This window comes from Haliotis cracherodii, unplaced genomic scaffold, assembly GCF_022045235.1.
Source record: "Haliotis cracherodii isolate W230 unplaced genomic scaffold, xgHalCrac1.p SCAF_4, whole genome shotgun sequence".
NCBI classification, from domain to species: Eukaryota; Metazoa; Mollusca; class Gastropoda; order Lepetellida; family Haliotidae; genus Haliotis; species Haliotis cracherodii.
The window spans coordinates 52,731,840-52,757,931 of NW_027266297.1; the positions used below are offsets into that span (position 1 = coordinate 52,731,840).

General features: G+C 44.1%; 1 protein-coding gene across 1 annotated transcript in view; it reads right to left on the reverse strand.

Moving 5' to 3' along the window:
- Positions 1-2,767: 2,767 nt before the first annotated feature.
- The window catches only part of LOC139478234 (rho-associated protein kinase 2-like), a 60,101-nt gene continuing 36,776 nt past the window's right edge, over positions 2,768-26,092 (reverse strand). The window contains exons 11-35 of the mRNA XM_071260639.1: positions 25,261-25,420; positions 24,759-24,786; positions 21,223-21,338; positions 20,921-21,029; positions 20,233-20,391; positions 19,426-19,506; positions 18,821-18,986; positions 18,044-18,150; positions 17,780-17,930; positions 17,281-17,441; positions 16,627-16,749; positions 16,025-16,086; positions 15,823-15,892; positions 15,413-15,516; positions 15,015-15,201; positions 13,677-13,770; positions 13,125-13,330; positions 12,810-13,035; positions 12,534-12,693; positions 11,894-11,972; positions 11,334-11,393; positions 11,094-11,226; positions 10,916-10,981; positions 10,288-10,420; positions 2,768-4,689 (exon numbers count right to left, since the gene is read on the reverse strand). Of these exons, the coding sequence (XP_071116740.1) occupies positions 4,587-4,689; positions 10,288-10,420; positions 10,916-10,981; positions 11,094-11,226; positions 11,334-11,393; positions 11,894-11,972; positions 12,534-12,693; positions 12,810-13,035; positions 13,125-13,330; positions 13,677-13,770; positions 15,015-15,201; positions 15,413-15,516; positions 15,823-15,892; positions 16,025-16,086; positions 16,627-16,749; positions 17,281-17,441; positions 17,780-17,930; positions 18,044-18,150; positions 18,821-18,986; positions 19,426-19,506; positions 20,233-20,391; positions 20,921-21,029; positions 21,223-21,338; positions 24,759-24,786; positions 25,261-25,420 (3,044 nt within the window). The 3' untranslated portion in view covers positions 2,768-4,586. The remainder of the gene's footprint in view (positions 4,690-10,287; positions 10,421-10,915; positions 10,982-11,093; positions 11,227-11,333; positions 11,394-11,893; positions 11,973-12,533; positions 12,694-12,809; positions 13,036-13,124; positions 13,331-13,676; positions 13,771-15,014; positions 15,202-15,412; positions 15,517-15,822; positions 15,893-16,024; positions 16,087-16,626; positions 16,750-17,280; positions 17,442-17,779; positions 17,931-18,043; positions 18,151-18,820; positions 18,987-19,425; positions 19,507-20,232; positions 20,392-20,920; positions 21,030-21,222; positions 21,339-24,758; positions 24,787-25,260; positions 25,421-26,092) is intronic.

Here is a 26,092-nt window from a genome sequence, read left to right on the forward strand (position 1 = left end):
GTTCCCTCCATAAGATCCAGGTGGCAGGTTAACGTGGTGAGAGGTGAAGCTTCCCTCACAGACATGTTCCCTCCATAAGATCCAGGTGGCAGGTTAACGTGGTGAGAGGTGAAGCTTCCCTCACAGACATGTTCCCTCCATAAGATCCAGGTGGCAGGTTAACGTGGTGAGAGGTGAAGCTTCCCTCACAGACATGTTCCCTCCATAAGATCCAGGTGGCAGGTTAACGTGGTGAGAGGTGAAGCTTCCCTCACAGACATGTTCCCTCCATAAGATCCAGGCGGCAGGTTAACGTGGTGAGAGGTGAAGCTTCCCTCACAGACATGTTCCCTCCATAAGAAGATCCAGGCGGCAGGTTAACGTGGTGAGAGGTGAAGCTTCCCTCACAGACATGTTCCCTCCATAAGATCCAGGTGGCAGGTTAACGTGGTGGGAGGTGAAGCTTCCCTCACAGACATGTTCCCTCCATAAGATCCAGGTGGCAGGTTAACGTGGTGAGAGGTGAAGCTTCCCTCACAGACATGTTCCCTCCATAAGATCCAGGTGGCAGGTTAACGTGGTGAGAGGTGAAGCTTCCCTCACAGACATGTTCCCTCCATAAGAAGATCCAGGTGGCAGGTTAACGTGGTGGGAGGTGAAGCTTCCCTCACAGACATGTTCCCTCCATAAGATCCAGGTGGCAGGTTAACGTGGTGGGAGGTGAAGCTTCCCTCACAGACATGTTCCCTCCATAAGATCCAGGTGGCAGGTTAACGTGGTGAGAGGTGAAGCTTCCCTCACAGACATGTTCCCTCCATAAGATCCAGGTGGCAGGTTAACGTGGTGGGAGGTGAAGCTTCCCTCACAGACATGTTCCCTCCATAAGATCCAGGTGGCAGGTTAACGTGGTGAGAGGTGAAGCTTCCCTCACAGACATGTTCCCTCCATAAGATCCAGGCAGCAGGTTAACGTGGTGAGAGGTGAAGCTTCCCTCACAGACATGTTCCCTCCATAAGATCCAGGTGGCAGGTTAACGTGGTGTGAGGTGAAGCTTCCCTCACAGACATGTTCCCTCCATAAGATCCAGGCAGCAGGTTAACGTGGTGAGAGGTGAAGCTTCCCTCACAGACATGTTCCCTCCATAAGATCCAGGTGGCAGGTTAACGTGGTGTGAGGTGAAGCTTCCCTCACAGACATGTTCCCTCCATAAGAAGATCCAGGCAGCAGGTTAACGTGGTGAGAGGTGAAGCTTCCCTCACAGACATGTTCCCTCCATAAGATCCAGGTGGCAGGTTAACGTGGTGAGAGGTGAAGCTTCCCTCACAGACATGTTCCCTCCATAAGAAGATCCAGGTGGCAGGTTAACGTGGTGAGAGGTGAAGCTTCCCTCACAGACATGTTCCCTCCATAAGATCCAGGCGGCAGGTTAACGTGGTGAGAGGTGAAGCTTCCCTCACAGACATGTTCCCTCCATAAGATCCAGGCGGCAGGTTAACGTGGTGAGAGGTGAAGCTTCCCTCACAGACATGTTCCCTCCATAAGATCCAGGTGGCAGGTTAACGTGGTGAGAGGTGAAGCTTCCCTCACAGACATGTTCCCTCCATAAGATCCAGGTGGCAGGTTAACGTGGTGAGAGGTGAAGCTTCCCTCACAGACATGTTCCCTCCATAAGATCCAGGCGGCAGGTTAACGTGGTGAGAGGTGAAGCTTCCCTCACAGACATGTTCCCTCCATAAGATCCAGGCAGCAGGTTAACGTGGTGAGAGGTGAAGCTTCCCTCACAGACATGTTCCCTCCATAAGATCCAGGCGGCAGGTTAACGTGGTGAGAGGTGAAGCTTCCCTCACAGACATGTTCCCTCCATAAGATCCAGGTGGCAGGTTAACGTGGTGAGAGGTGAAGCTTCCCTCACAGACATGTTCCCTCCATAAGATCCAGGTGGCAGGTTAACGTGGTGGGAGGTGAAGCTTCCCTCACAGACATGTTCCCTCCATAAGATCCAGGCAGCAGGTTAACGTGGTGAGAGGTGAAGCTTCCCTCACAGACATGTTCCCTCCATAAGATCCAGGCGGCAGGTTAACGTGGTGAGAGGTGAAGCTTCCCTCACAGACATGTTCCCTCCATAAGATCCAGGCAGCAGGTTAACGTGGTGAGAGGTGAAGCTTCCCTCACAGACATATTCCCTCCATAAGATCCAGGCGGCAGGTTAACGTGGTGTGAGGTGAAGCTTCCCTCACAGACATATTCCCTCCATAAGATCCAGGCGGCAGGTTAACGTGGTGAGAGGTGAAGCTTCCCTCACAGACATGTTCCCTCCATAAGAAGATCCAGGCGGCAGGTTAACGTGGTGGGAGGTGAAGCTTCCCTCACAGACATGTTCCCTCCATAAGATCCAGGCGGCAGGTTAACGTGGTGAGAAGCACAAGCAGGTGCACACAGGAAGAATGCCAGCTGTGTGGGTATTATGGTCATCATGAGGTGAAGGTGTGTGTGTGTCAACACTTCTCACAAACAACATGGCTGCACAAAGCTCAGTGGAGAAACAGTACATGCCAAACAGAGAAAAATAAGCTCTGACAGATAAAGATAACAATCACCAACAAATTATCAAAATATCACACTCAACTTGGATACCTTGAGAAGATATCTAGGTCTTTTCTAGATAAACAAAGTGATCATACCATATAATCCAGGTTATAGCACCAATAAGCTCTTCACTTTCCCTTTTTCTCCTATCTCAGGCCCCTCCTTCCCCTCATCCCGGTCCTCCCCATCCCCCTACCCCCCACATCCCATTTCGACCAGCCTACCCACGCTCCCATGCCCAACTGTCCCTGTCTCATCCGACACAACCAACCTGTGCCCACATTGACAGGATGACAAAATCAAAGCCAGTCAAACATTCAACATCAGCAGGATTGACAACATATTCATCACTGGAGACAACCCACAAGACCATGGTGGATTTCATATGGTTGGTATTCTGGGTATTTAGGAGGTACACTGTAAACACTAGCCATCCTCCAGCACTAGGCATTTACATAATTAGGCACTTAATCCGATACATTGAGACCTGGAGAAGAATTCTTCAGTTTTATTGTCAAAAGCTGACATACACTAGGCTTAGAGATGTTGGTGCAGCATACAAAGCTATTAAACACAATGTAGTTCCTGCAATGACCACTACATGCGAGTATTTTGATTCCAACAAGCTACCATTGCCACACCTGCCAACCTGACACAACAGAAGAACTTACTATTTTGAGCAAGGAGTCCATTAACTATCAACTTCCGAGGGTCCTGTATAAAAGCCACAGAAATGCTCATAAAATCTTTGGCTGTGTTGGTAAATGCTTTTACATAGCCTATTCTCACTCCAACAGTGGAGATCTATGTCTGTCCCGTGCCTCCCTCCACCATCAGGTGCATACAGCAGCATCGTTGATGGGAACTCGGCTGCCCTGGTGCATACTGAACACCAATGGCTATGTTACTCTCATATTGCACTGAAAGAATCTTTTCAGAATTTGGCAATGAAGACAACACAATGCACCACTCCACACGCGTTTCTAACAAGAGCTAGAGGTGCCTCTGTGGTGTCCTCGGTCACAGTTTTGTGTTGTAGAACCACCATAATCAGCCCTGAACAAGTAAGATATGTATGAAACACAACATTTACAATCCCACATTGCATAATCATAGTAGCTGCACAAAGATCAGTTGCATATAAATAGTACGATTTCTTAAATATAAAAGCTTGGCAAAAGTGAAGTGTGATTGGGAACAATTATGAGAACTTCCGTATTAATGGTTAATGTAGTCGGCAGCTGGTGTAGATAGTGTGTCACAGCCTGTCTGTTCTTGTATGCTGATAATCAATGCTACATTGATGCGTCCAACTTCCCAGCATGAAGCACAACTTTGCAGAGGTAGTGGACATTGTCCATTAAGACACACTGTACACCATGGTAGAGATTACATATTTCAACAAAAGAAATAAGCCATAAAAAGTCAAGTATTCGATCACAACAACATTGTGCCTCCATGTTTAAGTGGCAACTGTCTAAGTAATCACCTGGTTTCATCATGCTGGGAGTGAAGCATGTGGATGTGGTTTTCTGTTGTCAGACCTTGTGTCAGTGCAACAGATCTCCTTCATTGGTTAGTGTTGGCTTGAGATATGCATGAGAGTACAGGTGTTGGTCAGTGTAGGGTCTGCATGGTACATTCTCACCACTACTGACCAGCAGACCCCCCCTCCCTAGTGCTAGTACCAACTAAGGACTATATATGTAGACTGCAATTGGGCTTCCTGTTCTGCCCCAAACTGAGATACTGAAGTTGCTCGTGACGTACAGTTGGTGCCATCCCTGGGGATGCTGTGGATCAGGCAGGTTAGTGATATGATACGGTGCCAACAGCCACCAGGAGGCAAAAGTTGCCCGGGGTTAGACTTCTTTGATAAGACCCTGCATGACAGGGTTGGGACAAGCTAGGCAATGTTGGGTCGAGTCCTCATGACCGAGGGTTGGGACAAGCTAGGCAATGTTGGGTCGAGTCCTCATGACCGAGGGTTGGGACAAGCTAGGCAATGTTGGGTCGAGTCCTCATGACCGAGGGTTGGCTGGTAGTGTGGCAGACTTGCTGGCCATTGCGTGGCCACGCTGCTGGGGTCCATAGGAGGAATACTGCTTTGTGCCTCGTAATGTCCTGCAAGAAAAAACACAAAATGAGGACAGTGGAGAGCAGGGTCTAGATTCTTAAAAACATCTTAGTTAGGCTGAAAAAAGAAAGAAAATTGGTTCTCAGGCAAAAGCTTTTGAAAATATCGTGCGAGCGGACATTTTTTTTTTTTGGGGGTTGTGTACACACTAGTAAGAATCCAAATCCGTATATTGCTGTGTATAAGGCGAGTTTTTCATTACTAGAATTAGGAGGCTTTCAAGGTATGTGTGTGTGTGTGTGTCTTATACACAGGGTTGAGTATTTTATGGGTTTTTTTCCGCAACACATACATCATTACTGTGGGCACGGAACACCGGAAATACAATGTCAACAAATCCATACTTAAATGCTCAAATTAATCATGTAATTACACTGTCTGGTTGTAGAAAGAGTTTTGTAGAATTTTCCTATTCGGAATATTCTACAAGTAATACGTTACCACTGTTATACCGAGGCTGCTGTCTCCCACAACTGCTGCTATAGCGAAATCTACCACAGAGATCTCAGTTACCTCATGCAGCACGTGGAAAATTCTACAAATTACATTAAGTAATACGTTACCACTGTTATACTGAGGCTGACTACCACAGTAGGCGGTGGGGAGCACCTACAACCCGAACCTGACTGCTCGTGTTCCTTCCTACCAGCGGAAGTAAACAACAAGGCGGAAGCGCTCCATGCGCATGCGCATGCTCCTAGCTCGGTGTTACCCTATAGGAATACCAAAGCACTGTCAAGCGCATACCATAAGGCTCAATCGTCTTTACCAAACGATTGGTGACTCCAAACGGCCCCACTGGATAGGTATTTCATCGCAGCAGCAGATGAGAACACAGTATCCGTGTGAGCTAAATCTTAGATCAGGTTAAACAGTCGAAAAAAGGGAAATTAATTTCATTCGGACCGTATATCCCAGAGCAAGCCTACTTAAAGTATGCATTGCCTAATTCCAGTATTTGTAAGCATGCATCACAAGGTTGGGATACACAACAGACAATTAAATACATAATTGTCAAAATACAAATAAGGACAAAACACACAAAAAGCCGCCCTCACCTGTGGTGGGAGTGCGCTGGTTTGTGGGACCCCCACTCCTGTACCCACGGCGGTGGGAACATTGGAGAAGACCCAGATTGACCACCGTGCTAGGTCTGAAGCCTGAGGAGTTCGGAATTGCGCTGGACACACCCCTTAGATGACCACTTGTGCCGCGATGAGCGGCCCAAGACGGTGCACACCCTTCACGTCTTCATCAGAAAACTTTCTTGAGGTAATGATTGGCAAATACCGTGTCAGAACGCCAGTAACAACCTCTTAATATTCTGTGAACAGAGATATTAGAGTGTAGGGCAAATGTTGCCGCTAGCGCCCTGATCTCGTGCAGGTTTGACCCTGCAACCGGTAACCCCCGAGACCGGTACGCCAGATTGATGACAGAACAAAGCCATAACGCAATCGAGTTGCGAGTTACGTCAGCAGTCCGATTAGGGTTACACGATATTACCAAAGTTGGCGCTGTCGGTATACGAACCCCTCCAGTGAGAGTCACCTGGAGGGGCCCTTGCCATCCTTAGACGGCTTGGGCTTCCCCCAGTTCCCCTTCCTCCCTCGAAAGGGCTGCTGAGAGCCCTTACCGGAGCCCTCAGGGCGGGGCTTCTTCCCGGAGGAAGAAGGACCCAACCCTTAGACCTGCCGGTTGCAGCATCCTGCTTAGGGGACCCAACAAGATCAAGTGTATGCCGAGACACCTTGGCAGACGAAGCAGCCTGTTGTTCCTTCAGAACCCCAGGGATCTTGTTCTTGAAAAGGGTCCGCGCAGACCAAGGCTGCGAAAGGAGCACTTCCTGGTTGGCAGCGTCCAACCCTGAGGCGGCAAGATATGACTGGGGGCCTCATAAAATGGCACGTACCGGAAATAAAGGCCGAAGCCCCGGCAACGTACTCCAGGGAAGCATTTAAACCGCGCAAGCAGTTATAAATTCGCTGGTTTCGGTCCGTGGGAGAACCTTCGACCAGATTGGCCACTGCAGCCAAGTAAGTGTCCCCATGAGACATGGCAAGCATGGAGTGCTGAGTGAGGGTGTCCAGCCGCTGTAAGGTAGCCTGTGTTACCGTAGCAGCAGGTGGGGCACGGACACCCAACGCGCATACGAAACACCCCGCAAGTATATAGAAAAAAGGGCGGGAAACAAATTTCCTTTTGGCGGGAAAAATATTTCAAAGCATAGTTACAGCAAACGCCCCGTAAAGCACAGTTTATTAGTTAAGAATAAACAGTAATAAATATCACCGAATGGTCGGAGAAACAGGAACGCTTGAGCGGTCTTATGTACGTCTTGCTTGAGCAAGCAAAGAGACAAGAGTGAAGGGTGTCACATGGCAGCTAGGTGGCTACGCACGTGCTGCATGAGGTAATTGAGATCTGTGAGGTAGATTTCGCTATAGCAGCAGTTGTGGGAGACAGCTGCCTCGGTATAACAGTGGTAACGTATTACTTAATGTAATCAAAATATATCTGGACTTATGTTGGTAATCTATTCAATAATTTTATTCAACATTTAATTCAATATTGTTTCAATTCATTTCGGCAAAATCGTATGTGAAGTGATCGGAAGATCGCACAATTCACCGTTATTTACAGCAACCACGGTCATATTACCGCTATTGACGCCTTGAAACCAACTTTAGTGGATAGAGAATGGATATATATATCATAAATGCCATACATTGAATCGCTGAAAGTCATACTTGTGGTAGTTTGACTATTATATGTCAACATTAAGGTTTTGCAATCGCGGGCGCTTGAATGGTGATTCGTCAAATTCTTCCATTCGAAAACATTTCCGGCAATGGCGATCAGCTGCTACGCTTATGGTTATTAATTTATTTCACATATATATAGTAAAGCTGCAACTACACATGATATTGGAATTAATTATTCCTGACAAAATAATAGTTTCAGATACAATTCTTCCGCTCATTGTATCAAAATTCTTTAAAGTTATATTATTGGCTGAATCACCGGTAGATTCCGAGAAAAGTGTATACAGCTTAATGCTACTTCCGGCTTTTTTTACGAGACAAGATGCACGGTAATCTTAATCTCTGCATATAAAACAATGCCAATCAGAACAGGAAATACAATTTAACCGGCTAATCATTATGTTTAGTGATGTTTTATTCAAATTTCAAATTTGTATTGACCAAGTTTAATTGATATAATCTGTTCCGTTTCCCTGAATTCTCTGAAGGGCTACGATGTAAATTTTTTGTTGTTGCGGGAGACAAACACATTTTTATTGCAAATGAATAGACTTTGTATGTACTAGTGATGTGCTATATTCCGATTCGCTTTATAGCAGGGGTATATAAATTAGCATCGATTACCCACTTATTTTACGAGACAAATAACCTCTTCATTATCCCTCATACAGTACACAAATACCATTGAATTTGTATTTGAATACCATCATCATGTCTAGTGATGTTGTATTGCAAATTTAATGTTTTCATTGACCAAACTTGCAAACAGCAAAGCAAGCACACAAACTCCTATTGCCGCCATGACCATAACACACTAGATGCGCAGTAAAGCAGAGCACATGAAAAGGGAAGTAACTGCACATCATATTGGATCGCATTGTTTTTAAGTATTGTAGCATTTCACAGTTGAGGTTGTGTGTTCGAGACGCGGAAAATTTAAGGATTTTAAAAAAAAAATTTAAATGGAAATAAAAACGAAACGTGCAGCAGACTTTATGATGATGCGGCAGTGCCTGAGAACCAAGAATTTTTATTTTTAGCCTTAAGATTAATAATAATGAAAACGTCAAAAGACAAGATATCTTTAAATTACAAATCACTTCTAAATGCCTTTCAGAGAATTGATACAAACATATATTTTCAAAACTATCTTAAACTTGTTGCATATCACAGAAGACTATCATAACTCTGACAGAGAACTCATTAGTGTTGGAAATTGAAAAAGCAGGGTGTTCCCCAATGACATCATGGGAATTTCTCAGATGGAGATACCAGCAACATGGAGAAGTAATGTGAATTCATGACTGGCTAATGGTTGTCATCAGGTTTACCACACCCTTATTTAAATGACTTTCTGCACAACAATACATATATCCGACATGTAAACGTTTTGTTCTTATGATAAAAGATGCCACAGTAGCTTGACACAATACAGAAAGACTGTGAACCGAGTTTGCTGAAGTTGTTACATGGTAAACCAGCAGATAAATCATACAATCAGCCCACTACAATATCATAATCTCTCTTGTGTCTTAAAGTCAGATCCTACAAAAACTTTTATACATCTGAGCAACATATTTCCTTTTTTACAATGTAATCTCCAATACTGCTTGCAGACAGTTATAACCCTCCAGTGACATCATCCTATTGTTCTCCAGTCAGGTTAAATCTCATAAACAGGGACCTTGTAATGTCCCTGGGATTTTAAAGGATATTCCAGCCATATTTACTATGTCATGTCTTATAATATCCCGGGTATAACATTAATACAACTTCCGTTCAGATTGTAACATGTAATGAAATGTAAAATCAAACGACAAATGTTTTCTTTATATTCCAGAGGATTGAACATGCAACCTTCGTATCTGTAGCCCAGTGAGTGTACCACTAGGCTACAGAGGCGTTGATAAATCACAATGCTCTTTAGAATGTCTTTTTCAAGAACTGTACACCAGCAACAGATAATTTACACCCGTTTCCTAAGGTTCATGGAAAGTAAGTTTGAAACATAAAAATGTTTATCAATGGTGTTTTAAGTTTCTTTTTTCGGTCCATAAATTAGATAAAACACTTTCCCTCGTGCTTTTATGATATTTAAAACCCTTAACATTGAGATAAAACCTCAGGGGTAACTCCCCTCGGCTTAATCCCGCGGATGTAGGTTTTAAATATCATAAATATCACTGAAGTGTATGAAGATTAGCTGCCCCTGAGTTATCCAAAAGGTCATGGTCATAACTACAGCAGCAGGCACCTTCCGTTTTTATCCGTCTCAAATTTTTGAAAAGGTGTGTTGTTTAAGCACAGACTAACACAGATAGAAATATAATCTAGGCTATTGACTTGATAGTTATTTGGATCGCTATTGCAATTAACAGCATTTCTGACATGACTCTGTGAGGCATTATTTGTATTTTCTGAAGTGTCAATTTGAATTGCACAGTTCAGTAAAATAAAAAGTCAATTTTTGAATGTAAATCATTATTTTTTGAAACCAACTCTGTTATGAACATCTTCATACTTCATTTTGTTGATCAATGTGACCATACGCCTTTATACTATCAATAAAAGTGACAAATGCGCTTATGAACTGGGCAGCACAGGTCGCGAACTAGTCTAGGTTTCTGCTATATCATCCAGGTACTCACGGGGAAAAAACAATAACACAGGTAACAACCTGTCCCAGGGAATTGCTTTACATCAGTGCCCCTAGCTTTAAGCTTTGAATAGACAGAGTGACCCCGTGACAACACAGGCATGATCAGTGGGTTTGTACCAGTATAATATCTCTACATTAAAAACAGACAAAACTGAACTTACCCTAAATTTCCTGAACTGACAATACCCTTTTTGGAGACCTTTTTACTGAGGTGTTGCACCCAGAGTTTCTGCTTCTCTGAGGATTCTGCTAACAGTATCATCTCCTTTGCCTGTATACTGGAATCATACGTGACTGAAAACAGAGGGCATGTTACTCACACACTGTTTAACAATGCAGTCAATCATATTATGCAGTAAGTTCAGTGAACGCAGCATTAACCAGTACTTCAGTTACACCCCATTAGACTGGCGTTTCTAGGGATAAACAGTGCACAGGCTTACGTTGCACCCTAGATCTCAGGGCCACCAATGTCCTCTGAATATGCTCATGAAAAGAGTGATGGTGGATTGTTTGTTGTTTAACACTGCACTCAGCAATATTCCAGCTTCATGACAGCAGTCTGTCAATAATCGAGTCTGGACCAGACAATCCAGTGATTAATATGATGAGCATCGATCCACGCAATTGGGATCAATGACATGCATCAACCAAGTCAGCGAGCATGCCCACCCGATCCCATTAGTTGCCTCTTACAACAAGTCTAATCGCCTTTTATGGCAAGCATGGGTTACTGAAGGGAACCATAATCAACAGTGTCAAGGAACACAGTCGGAACTAGTATCTTACCTTTACAATATGCAATGAACTCTTCATTCTTGTCAAAATGATCCTTGTGGACTTTTACATGACATCCTGCAACAAGAAAGTACAAATACATTTTAGTTTATGTGGCTTGAGAATACCTACTGGCAATCTTCATACACACTCCTGAGGGAGGATGTGGCCCCGTGGACCTGGTACTCACTCTTGCACTCCAGCGCAGGGGGTGGGTGCAGCATATGCCACACTGGCTTGTTGCAGGAGTCACACGTTGTTGGCGTGCGGAAGTGTAGGGGGATGAAGTCATGGCCCTTGTAACAGAGAACACCAGCTCTGTCCTGTAAAATAAACATACATAGGCTTGAAGCGTGAGACTCCAACACTGGCAGTAGGTTGAGCAAGTCGGCAGAGGGGCCTTCGCGTGAGATGTGGCCTGTGTACTGACCTGGCTCTGGTCCTCCTCCGGCTTCCTGATAGCACTCTCCCCCTCAGTCGCATACAGGATCTGTAACACACCAACACCACCCACTCAGCAGGGGTTCAGTGGGGCTAGTATGCTGATAGCATATCGTAATCTAAAGACCCATTTATCTTTATCATCAGGGTAATGGCTCCTCAACACAGTATACATGACAAGAGTGTGTAAGTTCAATACGATCAGAATAAAACCCACCTAATAAGGAGGTAGAATTTGGCTAATATGACTTCAAATAGAAGCAATCTTGGTGTCAGTCTTCGATAGCATAAAACCAAGGTATATTAGTTGCATAGCTGTTGGGGCTAACTGTGAGGCAGTAGTCTCTACAGTTTACAAACAATAGCACTCCTCAGTATTTTAGCTTTTCTAATATTATCCAGTTTGTGTTGCCTTGACATATATAACACACCAAAGCTGCAGAGAAAAAAGGACTGTCTTATCTGTAAAGTACAAGGTATGAATGCTGTTTCTCATCAGTGTATTGGGTGTAGCTGGTGCTGCCCATCCTTCATCATCAGAGGACTCACCTGGAATATTCTTGGAACATCTTTGGCATCGGCCCTATAAACATCACCCTGGGTCACTGGCCGCACATGGAATAATTTGCTGAAACATCAGATAACATTCCATTACTGCTTCATGCACACACCTCCTGCAGTGCACACATTGTGCTACCAAAGGAGTTCAGGGGTCGAAGTGGAAGTGACAATATTACTCAACATGCTGAAGAAAGCCAATAGGTATTTCAGTGATGTCATTGTGCTTGACACCATGCATGCTGCCTATTCTGAATCTCTATGCAAAACTCAATAATCATGAATAAACTATAAAGATCTTATTCCTGTTGGATTGTGGAGGTACTGGTTTTAGTCCAAGTAATGAGATGGTTGGTATTGCCCTGGTAGGCTTTCTTAAGATTTTTGACTTTTCACCTGTATCTTCCATGTCTTAATGAAAGTTTCACTGAGCAGCCGTATGTAGCTGAAAGGCTAGGTGCTATACAAGTGCATTATTTTATTTTTTATTACCTAGTCACTTAAAATAATGCAAATATTTGTATTCTTGTTACAAACAACTGCCTAAACAAACATATTATCATCACTTTTCCCACCAGCCAAAAATATCTCAAAACATGACAATCCTTGAAAACTTGAATCCCTTACTTACTCTATATCTAATATTACAGATGGCGCGGAATTCATTTTGTCGGCTTCACTGTTATAGAAGAGGACTTTTCTGCTGCTGATGACAACGTAGCTCTTCTTCCACCCATACTTCTTGATGTTGGAGCGACTTGGGACTGCCAACCAGCCCTCCATATGAGAGTCTGAAACAATGTGGGACATCAACCGTAACTCCAAATCACATTCATTTCTTGCATTCAACACCAAACGAGCAGCTATCATCTGACCCAGTTAATGATCAAATACTTTGCTGACCCACCTTGATTTTCCTCCAACACTGTATCTTCCATGCTACCACTGTTGACAGATGCGGAGTCCATGTTGGTAACAGAGAGTTTCTGACGAAGCATTTCGATCTCTGAATCCTTGGCATCCATCTCCATGGTGAGTTTCTGGCGGATCTGGCTCTCCTCGTACACGATCTGCTGGGAGTCGGAGATGTCACGCTGCATCTTGGCCACCATCTGGTTGTACTTCTCCCTCTCCTGGACACAACAGCAGTAGAGTGTTAGTTGCAGTCAGTCTACATGGCCAACACATGGGAACCACCATGACCCATTCAGCGAGTACTTACCATGGTGAGCTCCTGCTGTAGTTTCCTCAGCTCCTTCTCCTTCTTCTTGAGGTCTGCCGCACTGGCCTTGCTGGACTTGTGGGGCTGGTACTCCTTGCGGTTCATGATCTCAGCCAGCTTGTTGACAGCCTGGATTTTCTTCATCCTTTCTTCATCCAGCTGTTTCTTCATCTTCTCCCATTCTGACTGCTTGGAATTTTGAGCCTCTGTGAACAGAAATATCACAGATCAGACACGTAGCTTTTCACAAACACATCAAGGATGGGAAGCCCCGAGGATTGATTTGCATCGACTGTACATGTGTTTTAATGTTTGGCAAACTATATGAATCAAAAGAACATAAAAGACCCATTATCACTGAGCAACTGATCCTATGATCCTAGGCTCAAAGTCACAACCATGGTCGGGTTTGGTTTGTGTGTTGTTAAACGCCACACTCAGCAACATTCCAGCTATATGACTTGGAATCTTGGAAACTCCTGCAAGAAGATCTCTTACAACAGAAGGTTAATCTGAAACAACTTTCTAAGACTGAGATAAAGATCCACCAACCATCGGAAAGTTTCTTGATCCTCATGTTCAGATCATCATTTTCCTGCTTCAGCTTCTCAATGTTGTTAGCATAATCCCTCTTGGACTCCTCGATCTGAAACAGCACATAAATGTGGCATAACAACACCAGCACACTCAGCAAACCCGATAAAGCAAACCCATGATATACAGTCGGAAATAATTGCTGGCAGTTTCATTACTGAGTCCAACTGTCCCAGCACTACATGGTGTGTCAAACGGTTCCAGCACTACATGGTGTATCAAACCACTACATGGTGTGTCAAACAGTCCCAGCACTACATGGTGTGTCAAACTGTCTCAGCACTACATGGTGTGTCAAACTGTCCCAGCACTACATGTTTTGTCAAACTGTCCCAGCACTACATGGTGTGTCAAACAGTCCCAGCACTACATGGTGTGTCAAACTGTGCCAGCCCCACATGGTGTGTCAAACAGTCCCAGCACTACATGGTGTCAAACTGTCCCAGCACTACATGGTGTGTCAAACTGTCCCAGCACTACATGGTGTGTCAAACTGTCCCAGCACTACATGGTGTGTCAAACTGTCCCAGCACTACATGGTGTGTCAAACTGTCCCAGCACTACATGGTGTGTCAAACAGTTCCAGCACTACATGGTGTGTCAAAATGTCCCAGCACTACATGGTGTGTCAAACGGTTCCAGCACTACATGGTGTGTTAAAATGTCCCAGCACTACATGGTGTGTCAAACAGTTCCAGCACTACATGGTGTGTCAAACTGTCCCAGCACTACATGGTGTGTCAAACGGTTCCAGCACTACATGGTGTGTCAAACTGTCCCAGCACTACATGGTGTGTCAAACTGTCCCAGCACTACATGGTGTGTCAAACTGTCCCAGCACTACATGGTGTGTCAAACTGTCCCAGCACTACATGGTGTGTCAAATGGTTCCAGCACTACATGGTGTGTCAAACTGTTCCAGCACTACATGGTGTGTCAAACAGTCCCAGCACTACATGGTGTGTCAAACTGTCCCAGCACTACATGGTGTGTCAAACGGTTCCAGCACTACATGGTGTGTCAAACAGTCCCAGCACTACATGGTGTATGTACCTGGTGTATGTACCTGGTGTACCTACCTGGCTGCCCCTGCACTATACAGCGTGTACCTGGTTGCCCCAGGACTATACTGTGTGTGTACCTGGTTGCCCCGGTATACAGTGTACCTACCTGGCTGCCCCTGCACTATACAGCGTGTACCTGGTTGCCCCAGGACTATACTGTGTGTGTACCTGGTTGCCTCAGTACTATTCAGTGTGTGTACCTGGTTGCCCCTGCACCCTACAGCGTGTGTACCTGGTTGAGACTAAACTCCTTCTTGTTGAGCTCGGACTTGTGTCTGGACATAAGCTCCTTGATCTCCAGCTCCAACATGGTCTTCTCCTTCTCCACGTCTGACAGCTGCTCCTCCGCGATGGTCCGTGCCAGCTGCTCCGAGTCCGCCTTCGTCATGGCCAGCTGCAACTGTGCTAGGCAATGGTCCCTGTGCAGGAGACATTCAGGCCATTAGCTATAGCCATCTTAGCAGAGAGCCTACATGCTACAAGTACTTTCATTATTTACATTTCTTTACATTAATGTTCACACAAAACAAAGTACACATCATTACCATTGAGGAGACCTGTTCAGGCTGTACATTGAGCTATTTGTCCATGAACCACCCACCCGATGATCCCTACTGTCGTGTGACTTACTTCTCTACAGTGAGTGTGTGGATGTCATTGTTGAGATCCTGTATCTGCTGTTTCTTCTCACTCAGGTCTTCCTTCAGCTCCTTCACCTGCGTCTTGTACAGCGACTGAAACACAAGCCAGACATCACACAACTACTTCCACAAAAACAAAAAACGCCAATCTTTTAAAATTTTAGTTTAACAACTTTCAATATCCATGATAAATAGGTCATGAAGCAAATATAGATTAATATAGATTAATATAGATTAATATAGATTAATATAGATTAATAATTAATAATGAATTTAATTCATTCATTTTCACAGAATAGCTACAAGTACATACTGAATTATATTTTTACTTCAGAAATACTAAACATATGAACAATTAGTCCAGGAACTTCATATTTAATCTCTATATACAATACTTACAGAGAAGTAGCTTTCAGCCTCCAGCTGTTCACTGATTTCCTTTAACTGAAGGTCGTTAACAGAGGCATCGCTGGAAGTAAAGATTAGATCGAGTAAAGCCTGTGTCTCCACCTACTTCCTGTTTTGCCCACATATACCAACGTTACCCACTACTCCACAGTGTCATTACTTCCCATCTCTGCCATAACACCCTCATACTTACTCAGACTTCTTCCTCATATCTTCTTCCATGTTTCTCTTATCTTCCCGGTAGTCGGCAATTTCCTGGAAACATGAAGAATTTATCTAAGGCCATCACAAAATTATCTGCCTTCTGAATGTTGGTTGGTTGTTACAAGATCTTGTTCTACGGGGAATACAAGCCATAAGACATAGAGAACCAAACTCCCTTGGACTGAAGTGAGGAACTGTCTTGTTTCAATCTGCTGCTGTCTACAAAACATCTGCTTTGTCAAGATGATACCTGTTGTCAAGAGAATGTCTGCTGGTGTCAAGAGAATGTCTGCTGTTGTCAAGAGAATGTCTGCTGGTGTCAAGAGAATGTCTGCTGTTGTCAAGAGAATGTCTGCTGGTGTCAAGAGAATGTCTGCTGGTGTCAAGAGAATGTCTGCTGGTGTCAAGAGAATGTCTGCTGTTATCAAACAAATGTCTGCTTATGTCAAGAGAATTTATGCTGCTGCTGTTAAAAGAATGTCTGCTGCTGTCCAGAGAATGTCTGATTCAGTCTTCATACTGTCTGTTCCTATCTACAAAACATCTGATTCAGTGACTGAGTTCATAAGCCTAAAGTGACACCTGGTTTACCTTAAGCAGTTGTTTTTCTTTGGCCTTGGCTTTTGTAAGCTCCTGGTTCTGTGTCTTGAAATCTCCCTGCATGAGGTTCCTTCTCTGTACCTCCTGTTCAACCTGTAAGCCCAGGTTCCGGCACTGGAAAGACAACACAAGAGTGCCCATCAACAGGCCATACAAAGGTTGTCTCTTCTTCAGTTAAACTAATATGATCGGAGACAAGATCTCTGCCGCTCATTGGAGTCATTGTGTACCTTACAGCTGGCTGCTTAGAATACAAACATTAAACATTATAGTTGAGAAATCTACTTTTTCTCAAAACAATACATTCTTCTCTCTCCCATAAAATGAACCCAATCCCAATCACATGATATCACAGCTATATGACTGTGTTGAGTAGCTCAAAGTGTGGAACAGACTGAAATATACTTGATAGAATTGACACCATTGTACAAATGCAATCAGGCAGATCCCAAAATCTGAACCACTGATCCCCAGTTACTTAGTTCATACTGAACACAAGCTCATAGTTTGCACTTTTCATTGTTGCTCCCCCACATGAGGTACTCCATGTACTATACATGCATTAGCAGTGGTCTAACATCATCCAATGTACAATACATGCTGGGCCCACACTGCTTTATAACATGGTTGAGACAAGATGCCCACCTTCTCTGTCTCTGCGCGGAGTTCGGCCTGTAATGATGTGATCCTCTGCTGCAGCTGTGTCAGGTCGACTGTCAGCTCACTGTTCCTCTTCTCACTGTCCAGGCAGCGCTGCTCCATGTTCTGTCGCACCACCCGCTCGTGGTCCAGCTTGCTCTGCATATCTGTAGTGCAACACACATGCCCCTGTCAGCCAGCGTCACCTTCCCCCTTCAGCACCCATACTAGTCTTAATAGCTTACAGAGTCTACCAGATCAACTTGGTCCCTTGGCATCATTCTCAGAATGAAATACTATTTGCTTTGACTTTGACAGATTAGTGGCTCTAGTCAAGAAAAGATAAAACAAAATATACCTGAAAAGTAAGTTCAATATGCAATACAGTTATCTCTCAAATAACACTCTCGTCCATAAAATCCCAAGGAGGATAAAAGTATGATATGACAGGAGATTTGTGAGTCAAAAGACCAATTCAGGCATGTCAGTGTTGTGAGAGTCCCACCTTTCATAGCCTCCATGTTGGCTTCCTCTGTGGACATGAGGATATTCTTCTTATCTGCATTGTAGCGAGCAACCGTCTCCTTGTGAGACTGGATCTCTCCCTCCAGTTTGCGGTAGAAGTTGTCTCTCTCAAGTTCCACATTGGCCACCCTCTGGCAATAGATTCACCAGTTGCATTACATCTCTACCTCTTCACAGTAAAAGACAAGGATGGAATGGATGCACTGGAAAAATAGTAATATTTGCATGCGGTGTTGGAACCTACCTTTTCTAATTGCACAACAATGCTCTGCTTTTTCTGCAGCTCTTGACCATTCATACGCTCCTTGTCCATCATCCTGTCCTTCTCGTTCTGCAGCCCTCGGATCCGATCTGCAAGGAAACAGGAACTGGGTATCTCCTGACACAGTTTAACTCTCACATCATAATCGGGCCCTTGCCACTGTGACCTCCTCCACCACATGCAAACATGGCTGCCACACATGATAGGCCTATCACTGATACTGCTGAATATGTGATTCTACATCACAGCAACCCCTCCAATGTGATTCTTCATCACAGCAGCCCCCTCAAATGTGATTCTTCATCACAGCAGCCCCCTCCAATGTGATTCTACATCACAGCAACCCCTCCAATGTGATTCTACATCACAGCAGCCCCCTCCAATGTGATTCTACATCACAGCAACCACTCCAATGTGATTCTTCATCACAGCAGCCCCCTCCAATGTGATTCTACATCACAGCAACCCCTCCAATGTGATTCTTCATCACAGCAGCCCCCTCCAATGTGATTCTACATCACAGCAACCCCCTCCAATGTGATTCTACATCACAGCAGCCCCCTCCAATGTGATTCTTCATCACAGCAGCTCCCTCCAATGTGATTCTACATCACAGCAGCCCCCTTCAATGTGATTCTACATCACAGAAGCCCCCACATTGTCCCACTATAGCTCAAATTAAGCCAAACCTCTAATCTAGTAGCTCACCAGCCCTGTACATCTTCACAATCCATCCTGCCCTTCACCCCCCCTGCTTACCATTGAGTTCCATGGTGTGTTCTGACTCGTGGTTGCGGTTGTTACGTTCCTGGTCCAAGGCTGCCTGGAGAGCCACCAGTTCCCGCTCCATGTTCTGCCTGACATTGACCACCTCCATGTACTTGTTGTTGAGGTCTGTGTAGCCCTGCTCTGTCACCGTGTAGCGCTGCCACCAGACAACATGACAACATCTTAGTTCTTCATGCAACAAGGCAAGTCTCAGACAGCACCAACAATCAAATATCTTCTGCATAATAATTCAAGACCAATGGGGTGTGTGAGTTCATGTTTTTAACGCTGCAATCAAGTCTTGACCAGACCGAGTTGTGACTGAAACCATAAGCGGCAATCCATACTGGATGACATGTCATCAGAGGAGTCAGTGTATCTGACCAACTCATCCCGTCAGCTCACTCCCTCGCCAAGCATAGGTTAACTGCTGATCAATTCTAACCCAGAATCCAAGGTTTTGTGGGAACAAGAGTGTATAGCTTCTGTTTCAATGTGCCTGAAATATGGTTCACAAAGAGTTTGAAGATCAGTAGCAATCGAATCCTTCCCAAACTTGACAGTAATGACACATTGTACTGTGTGATGGGACTTACCTGTTGTAACTCGCTGTAGGTTCTCTTCATCTTGTTTGTGTTTTCAGTTTCTGCTCGCAACTTATCACTCAGGTCTCCAACCTGCAACATAGCAAATATATGCATACATTGCCATCTTTCACGGGTTCATGTAGGCAGTTTGTTAAATAATATCACAACAAACAGGAAATACTGCATACTTTCTTTTTTTAAAGATATTAATTTGGGGATTACAATTTTGTTAACAATGTACTGCCCTGGCTGTAACATCTAATGATCACATCACTAATTTCATGTCGAGCTACCAATATTAAACCTGGGCATATAAAGTACATCACACATTCTGCACACAAACAATGTGAGTTACCATCCTATTGTAAACTTCTGTTAAATATATGTAAAACAATGCAGGTAAACAAGAGTATGTAAAAAGGGTTATTTTGAGTGAGTGAGTATGGTTTTACGCCACTTTTAGCAATATTCCAGCAATATCATGGCGGGGGACACCAGAAATGGGCTTCACACATTGTACCCGTATCAGGAATCGAACCCGGGTCTTCGGCGTGATGAGCGAATGCTTTAACCACTAGGCTACCCGACCGCCCGGGTTATTTTGAATGCTACACACACACACACACACACACACACACACACACACACACACACACACACACACACACACACACACACACACACACACACACACACACACACGCTACACACACACACACGCTACACACATGCCACACGCCACACGCCACACACACTCACACACACACACACACACCACCCCAATGTGCCCTGCTGCAGCCCTTCTGCTGTACTGACTGTTCTCTCCAGACTGGCCACTTTCTCGTTGTTCTGCATGCTGCTGGACGTCATCTGGGCACGGTAAGTCAGCTCATGCTCCAGCTTCTTGGACTGCTCCCTCATCAGATTCTCAGCCTTTAACTTCGCCTCGGCCTCCATTTCCAGTTTCCTCTGAAGCTGAAAACAGACAGACAATCTCTTGTTACAGGTACATGTCTCTTGCAACCTGCACAACGCAATCTCTTACAATGTGTGCATCAACACATCTTTTATAACATTTACACAACTTCTTGTAACCCTTGCACAGATACAACTACTTGTCACATATACAAAGTCTCAAGTAGTGAGTGTATATTGTTTTCTGAAACATTCAACAATACTCCAGCTACATCACAGCAAAAAGCTTTCCAATCTAGCACACCAGTGGTTGATAGCATGAGCAACCCACCATGCCATCATGGTAAGACACCATTAGCCAGGATTCTCACTGGCCATCCGATCCTCACTTTAGGAGGCTCTTACCACAAGCAGGATGTGGACTCTTCCCAAAGGGCAATCAATTGTAACACGTACACAACTCAACCTTATGTTCTGTTTCCATTGCCTTTTCATAGCACAATGACAGTGTACAGTAGAGTTTGCAGCAGGTACATCATCTGATATCCAGCTGGCGTATCAACCAGTGCACCAGCAGTGACAAGCCTACCTCCTTCATATCGTGTTTGACCATCGCCATCGACCTCTCCATCTGCGTCAGATCCTTCTTGGCCATGGACTCCTCCTGAGACGCCCGGTTCAGATCCTCCACAGCATTCCTGCAACATGGCATACTCATCAACAAGCAGCAACAGAAGGCTTCTGTACATCAATCTCAAGGCCACAAAAGAACTTCTAGAATTCTCAAATGAAGAAAGGCTCAGTTAGGGATGACAAACTTACTGGCTCAACCATTTTGGCCAGAGAGGTTGATGACAATCTCAGATCCAAATAGTGAATTTTTTAGAATACCTATATTTTTTCTCAATGTCATCCTTGGACGCCACGAGCTGTTTAACTTGGTTCTCCAGGTGCCGAGAACTGTCATCTCCACCACCACTGCTGCTCCCCGGAACAATAGCGGCAGACTGTGGAGGGACATACATAATGTTACACTAACACCTCCATGAATCTGATCCACTGAGTGAAGGGAAACATCACTTTCATAAGTCTTAATAAATTCCATAATGTTTACTCAAACACTAAATAATAATTGACTCAACACTTCAATATTTCTGACCAACAGAATGTTAGACAGAAAACACAAACTGTATCTCCTGCTATTTCCCATAACAGGACAGCCAACTTTAAAGGTTGGATACTTTTGAAAATTGGGACTCTGTGATCAGACTGTTATACCAACTACCAATCATGTACTTATCACCATGACAACAACAATAACAGATCATCTGCCCCTTCACTCCCCTGAATGACACCATGCATGAGGGAACTACTACAAAGCTGCCCCGAGTACTGTGCGTACAGAGATGCATGCAGAGACGGACAGACACATCCCACTTCCATCCAGTAGCTAGAGATACAGAATACATCACCTCTAAAGTGATCAAATCAACATTATTAACTTAATCAAAGGATAAAACATTTGATCTCAGTATCATAACTTTAACTATATATGAAGCAAAACTATAATTGTTGTGCAAAAAAAGGCAGATACTTTCTGTCATTGAAGATTTCTGAGATTCTCTTGTTCCCACAGATGATGTAGTGTGATGATGAAGCTAACAGCTATGTTAAGTTGGTAATGCAGGTCATGAAACTATACAAGTGAGGCCATCAGGTCAAGAAACTATACAAGCTGGCTTCTGAGTGAGGTCATCAGGTCATGAAACTGTACAAGTTGGCTACTGAGTGAGGTCATCAGGTCATGAAACTGTACAAGTTGGCTACTGAGTGAGGGATCTGATCATAAAACTATACAAGTTGGCTACTAAGTGAGGCCATCAGGTCATGAAACTATACAAGCTGGCTTCTGAGTGAGGTCATCAGGTCATGAAACTGTACAAGTTGGCTACTGAGTGAGGTCATCAGGTCATGAAACTGTACAAGTTGGCTACTGAGTGAGGGATCTGATCATAAAACTATACAAGTTGGCTACTGAGTGAGGTCATCAGGTCATGAAACTATACAAGTTGGCTACTGAGTGAGGTCATCAGGTCATGAAACTATACAAGTTGGCTACTAAGTGAGGCCATCAGGTCATGAAACTATACAAGCTGGCTTCTGAGTGAGGTCATCAGGTCATAAAACTATACAAGCTGGCTTCTGAGTGAGGTCATCAGGTCATGAAACTGTACAAGTTGGCTACTGAGTGAGGTCATCAGGTCATGAAACTGTACAAGTTGGCTACTGAGTGAGGGATCTGATCATAAAACTATACAAGTTGGCTACTGAGTGAGGTCATCAGGTCATGAAACTATACAAGTTGGCTACTAAGTGAGGCCATCAGGTCATGAAACTATACAAGTTGGCTACTGAGTGAGGCCATCAGGTCATAAAACTATACAAGTTGGCTACTGAATGAGGGATCTGGTCATGAAACTATGCAAGTTGGCTACTGTGTGAGGCAATCAGGTCATGAAACTACCATATTCCCGAGGCAAGGGAGTTAACTGACTTTAAAAGTCCAGCTTCCATCCTTGCCGAACTAGGCTGGAATTCCTGGGCTCTATCGTAGCGCCACCAGAAGCAATTATGAGTTATGTCCCTTATAAGCCTCTCCTATAGACCAATCAGATTCCGCGTCTCGTATCACTTGCATTTGCTTCAAACAAAAGAGTGGCTCCCAGTCAAGATGATCTGATAGATAATCAAGGTCTATATTGTGATAAAACGGGTCATACATCGTGAAATGCATCAAATCACGTGAGCACCTTGATTAAAACCATCAAAAGATTTGGAAAATATCTGTTGACAACAAGTTTGCGGTGCACATGTTTTGTAAATCCTGCAATCAACCGAAATCTGCACGACAGTTTACAAACCGGATTTCGATTTCGGTGCGCGATTTTGATTGGACTATGCATAGACTCGTTAGTCCAGCCATAATACCTGCCTAGTTCGGCAAGGGTGGAAACTGGACATTTATGGTCAGTTAACTCTCTTGCTTCGGGAAGATGTGAAACTACAAGTTGGCTACCACATGAGGCCATTAGGTCACGAAACATTACACATTGGCTACTATTTAAACACAGCCTCAATAGTTTTGAATATTGCTATAAGTAGTCATGAACAAGGAAAGAACTACACATTTGCCACACACCACAAAACAATATCCCATGACACTGTGGGCCAGTAAATAGGCCCTACTATTCATAGTCTAATCATCTCGTGGGAAGTTCCACCCACCTGGCTCAGGTCAGTGATGACAGATTGTCATACCCTATCTGGCAAGCTCGTGTGCAGGTTAGTTTGTAGATGACAATGAAATTACACAAAGAATCAGTATTTGACAGTATCCATCTCATTTAAGTAAAATCTTTTAATCCAATACAATACCTTTCTGCATGAAGATCTGAGGACATTTCCATAGGAGATCTCGTCTGATGAACCCTAAACAAACTTTGATTTGTGGCTTCTAATACGATTCGGCTTCATTTGTCCCAATGCTTCATTCACCCGTGATGAAAATTTTGAAGCCTCAACACTAACTGCTAATATGTCATTTGACACTGTCTCCTGTGGATGCGTCCTCAGATCTTCATGCATAGACCTATCGTATCGGAGCAAATGATCTGATTTTGTTGAGATTGTGACAGTGTTCGTCTTCCATATACATGGGATTTTAGTTTCTAAGGATTTGGTGTAAACGTGAGAGCCTAATGATTCTTGCAGATGAGAAAGAAAAGATGCGCTGGTATGATGTGATCAAGTTTCATGGAATACAAATGGAGTTAAACCCATACATATAATATGCAACCTCTATAGAGAGATAAGTTACAGAACTGACATTCAAATTCAAGTACTCAGAACTACACCAACTTTTAGAAAGTGACGACATACATATACCATCAATAGAACGTATTACAAAACTACTGGTTGGAATTTGAACTCATTGAAGCCAATATCAATGAGTTCACCTTCCTCATTTATCCATGCATGACAACAAAATGAAATATCAAATTATCTGAAATGTTTTCTATTTGTCTTGGGCGTAGTAGTGCCAATTTGAATGCCACGTGAGGAGGGAGGACAGAATGCAGGGATGGATTATGAACAGTATACACCAGGCACTGTACAGCTGTGATAACTCACATCAACACAATCCTGGGGTAAAGAAAGAAATAATTCAACATGAACAATTTGACAAAACAGGTACATGTAAGTAAATAATGCACACAAGTTGATAGCAAATGTCATCTTAAACATTTCGACAAATAATGGAGCTATTTCATTACATCATAACGATGTCCAATTACTGAACGCTTTGAGTACACACTTAGTTGGTAAAACTGTGAACTCTAAACTAAATCACAATAATGAATACTTACTGGAGGTGATGTTCCTGAGCACAGCAATCTGAAACATGACAGCAGACAGCATAATGACAGCCACACATGATCAGAAGTATCAAGTATACTGCCATAGCCAATATCAATAGCTGTGGACACTGATTTCTGGAGGGAACAAATAGTCCTTACAAGTGAATTAAAGTTGTGGTCATTTGAAATTAACAGAAGTGAATGAATGAGTTGGACTTAAGGCCGCTTTGAACAGTATTCCAGTCATATCATGGCATGTCAGCTTGACATGAAAGCCCCAAGTGATGCAGGTCTCAGACGCTTACCACTAGGTGAAATCAACGAGCACAGGTATGTTGCTGACAAACCTAGAAACATAATCGGGGAGAAGCAGGATTCCAACCCACGATCAAAGGTTTTGGGCCTGGCCAAGGGATGCAACTTTGCGAAATGTTGTGCCTTAGATGACTGGTCCACCCGTGAGAGAAACAAGCCTACACCTACAGGCCTGAACATGTGTCTGGTGACTTACTGGTATTCTTTGTTATATGTAAATCCTATAAAGGGCAGATGGTTGCCAGCAAATGCTTTTAGTGGCTGGAAGTTTTCTTGTGGTGTGTCCTCCTTCTCAATGTCATCAAAGTTGCTGGTGTCTATGTCACTTGACAGCTCCGGTACAACGGGCGGGGCACCTAGCAATAGAGAGAAAGGGTCAGTGATGTCTACACAGTTGTGTCATAGCATGACAGGGGCATATACATCACAATAGCAGGGAATGTCAGATAACAATGTTATGTCACATGAGAAAGTGGTATGTCAGGTCACAGGTGACATTGGTATGTCAGGTCACTTCAGTCAGTGGTATGTCAGGTCACTTCAGACAGTGGTATGTCATGTCACAGGTGACAGTGGTATGTCAGGTCACTTCAGTCAGTGGTATGTCAGGTCACTTCAGGTGAGGTGAGGTGAAATTGGGTTTAACGTCGCGTCCAAGATTATTGCACTTATATAGCGACGTGCATGCACGTGTATGTGTGTGTGTGGCTGCTTGTACTAGTCCGGACTGATGCCGATTTATAGTGCTAGCTCACTGAGATACCATGCCGCAGTTTAACATGAATACCCCACTCAGACACAGTATACTGACTCCGAGCCGACCAGTGGTTGTTTGAGCCCCTTAATGCCGAGCGCCAGACAGGGTAACAACAAGTACAATCTTTTAACGTCTTTTTGTATGACGCGGCCCGGGATCGAACCCTGGACCTTCCGCTCTCCGGGCGGACGCTCTACCACAGGACCACGGAGGCGGTCAGGTCACTTCAGACAGTGGTATGTCAGGTCACTTCAGACAGTGGTATGTCAGG